At 44.0% G+C, this 1,082-nt stretch overlaps 1 protein-coding gene across 1 annotated transcript; it reads right to left on the reverse strand.

Annotated features, from left to right (window-relative positions):
- Positions 1 to 312: 312 nt before the first annotated feature.
- LOC107580800 (Krueppel-like factor 5) lies at positions 313 to 1,076 on the reverse strand. The gene is made up of 2 exons (XM_016266438.1): positions 589 to 1,076; positions 313 to 470 (listed from the first exon to the last, which is right to left on the reverse strand). Exons 1-2 carry the CDS (start codon positions 995 to 997, stop codon positions 382 to 384), a joined length of 498 nt encoding a protein of 165 aa, XP_016121924.1. The 5' UTR covers positions 998 to 1,076; the 3' UTR covers positions 313 to 381.
- Between the last annotated feature and the right edge of the window lie 6 nt (positions 1,077 to 1,082).

The raw sequence follows: 1,082 nt of genomic DNA on the forward strand, positions 1-1,082 counted from the left end.
AATAGATTTGAACTATACTTATTATGAAATAAATGTATTTTAAATCTATTACTTTTTTACTAAGGTGGTTTTGCAAACTGTATCAATCATTCAAAGGAACTGTTTCTTCACAAATCAGACACACGAATGTCAAGATTACGATACAGTACATTTAGTTTGTTCCTCACCCAAAGCTATTGTATAACATCAGAAGACTTGTGGGATACTGTTAAAGTATTTTTGCACTGTTTTTGAAGCTTGAAAAGTCTCAGTCTCTTTGTAACTGCATGGAAAAGCCCTTCATTTCCCCTTTCTCCATGTTCAGCAGAAGAAAGAAAATCATATAGAGTTGAAATTACATTAGGGTGAATAAATAATTATATCATTTTTATTTTAGGGTGTCTATGTTAGAGTTTGATTTGATTTCTTACCAGTGTGAGTCCTTTGGTGTGCTTTCAAGTGAGAGCTCTTTGTGTAAACTTTGGTGCATCCTGGTACAGAGAAAAATTGCCCAGATGTTAGTTGACAAATGTCCCTGATAATCTCTGCCCATCTTCAGGATGGCATGGCACATGTAATCCAAAATTATTTACTGGAATGGCCACTAACCTGGGAAGATACAATGATGAATCCTTCTCTTCTCCAGCTCAGGGTTGTTCCGTCGGTTGTATCTGGGTCCCGTGAGGATGCCCTGACCGTGGGCCATTAGCATGGAGTGAGGGGTCATCTGTCCAACCTTCATTCCAATTCTAGCCTGGTATGGTGGGGGAGGGGGAACAGAGGTAATGAGCTCTGCCTGGTTCTCGGGACTGCTGGGCTGGGAGTTGGGGGGCGACGGAGGCAAACTGTGTGGCTGGGGTGAAGTGTAGAATGGCTCGGGCATGCCAAATTCGCCAGATTGCATCGTCAAGGCCACTGTGTTCAGGTTGAGCATGGTCCTGCCAGATGCACCGATTCCGTTCATCGATTGACTCTGGGAGAAGGTCATTGTGGTAAGGTCGCTACTGCTGACAGGCATCTGGTAGACCGCCGGCTGCTGAGGGCCGATGTGGAGCTCGTCTGTGACGTTTATGTCAGGTTTGATAAAGAGGCTGTTGACCGTC

Source organism: Sinocyclocheilus grahami, unplaced genomic scaffold (assembly GCF_001515645.1).
Source record: "Sinocyclocheilus grahami isolate Dianchi unplaced genomic scaffold, SAMN03320097.WGS_v1.1 scaffold45404.1, whole genome shotgun sequence".
NCBI classification, from domain to species: Eukaryota; Metazoa; Chordata; class Actinopteri; order Cypriniformes; family Cyprinidae; genus Sinocyclocheilus; species Sinocyclocheilus grahami.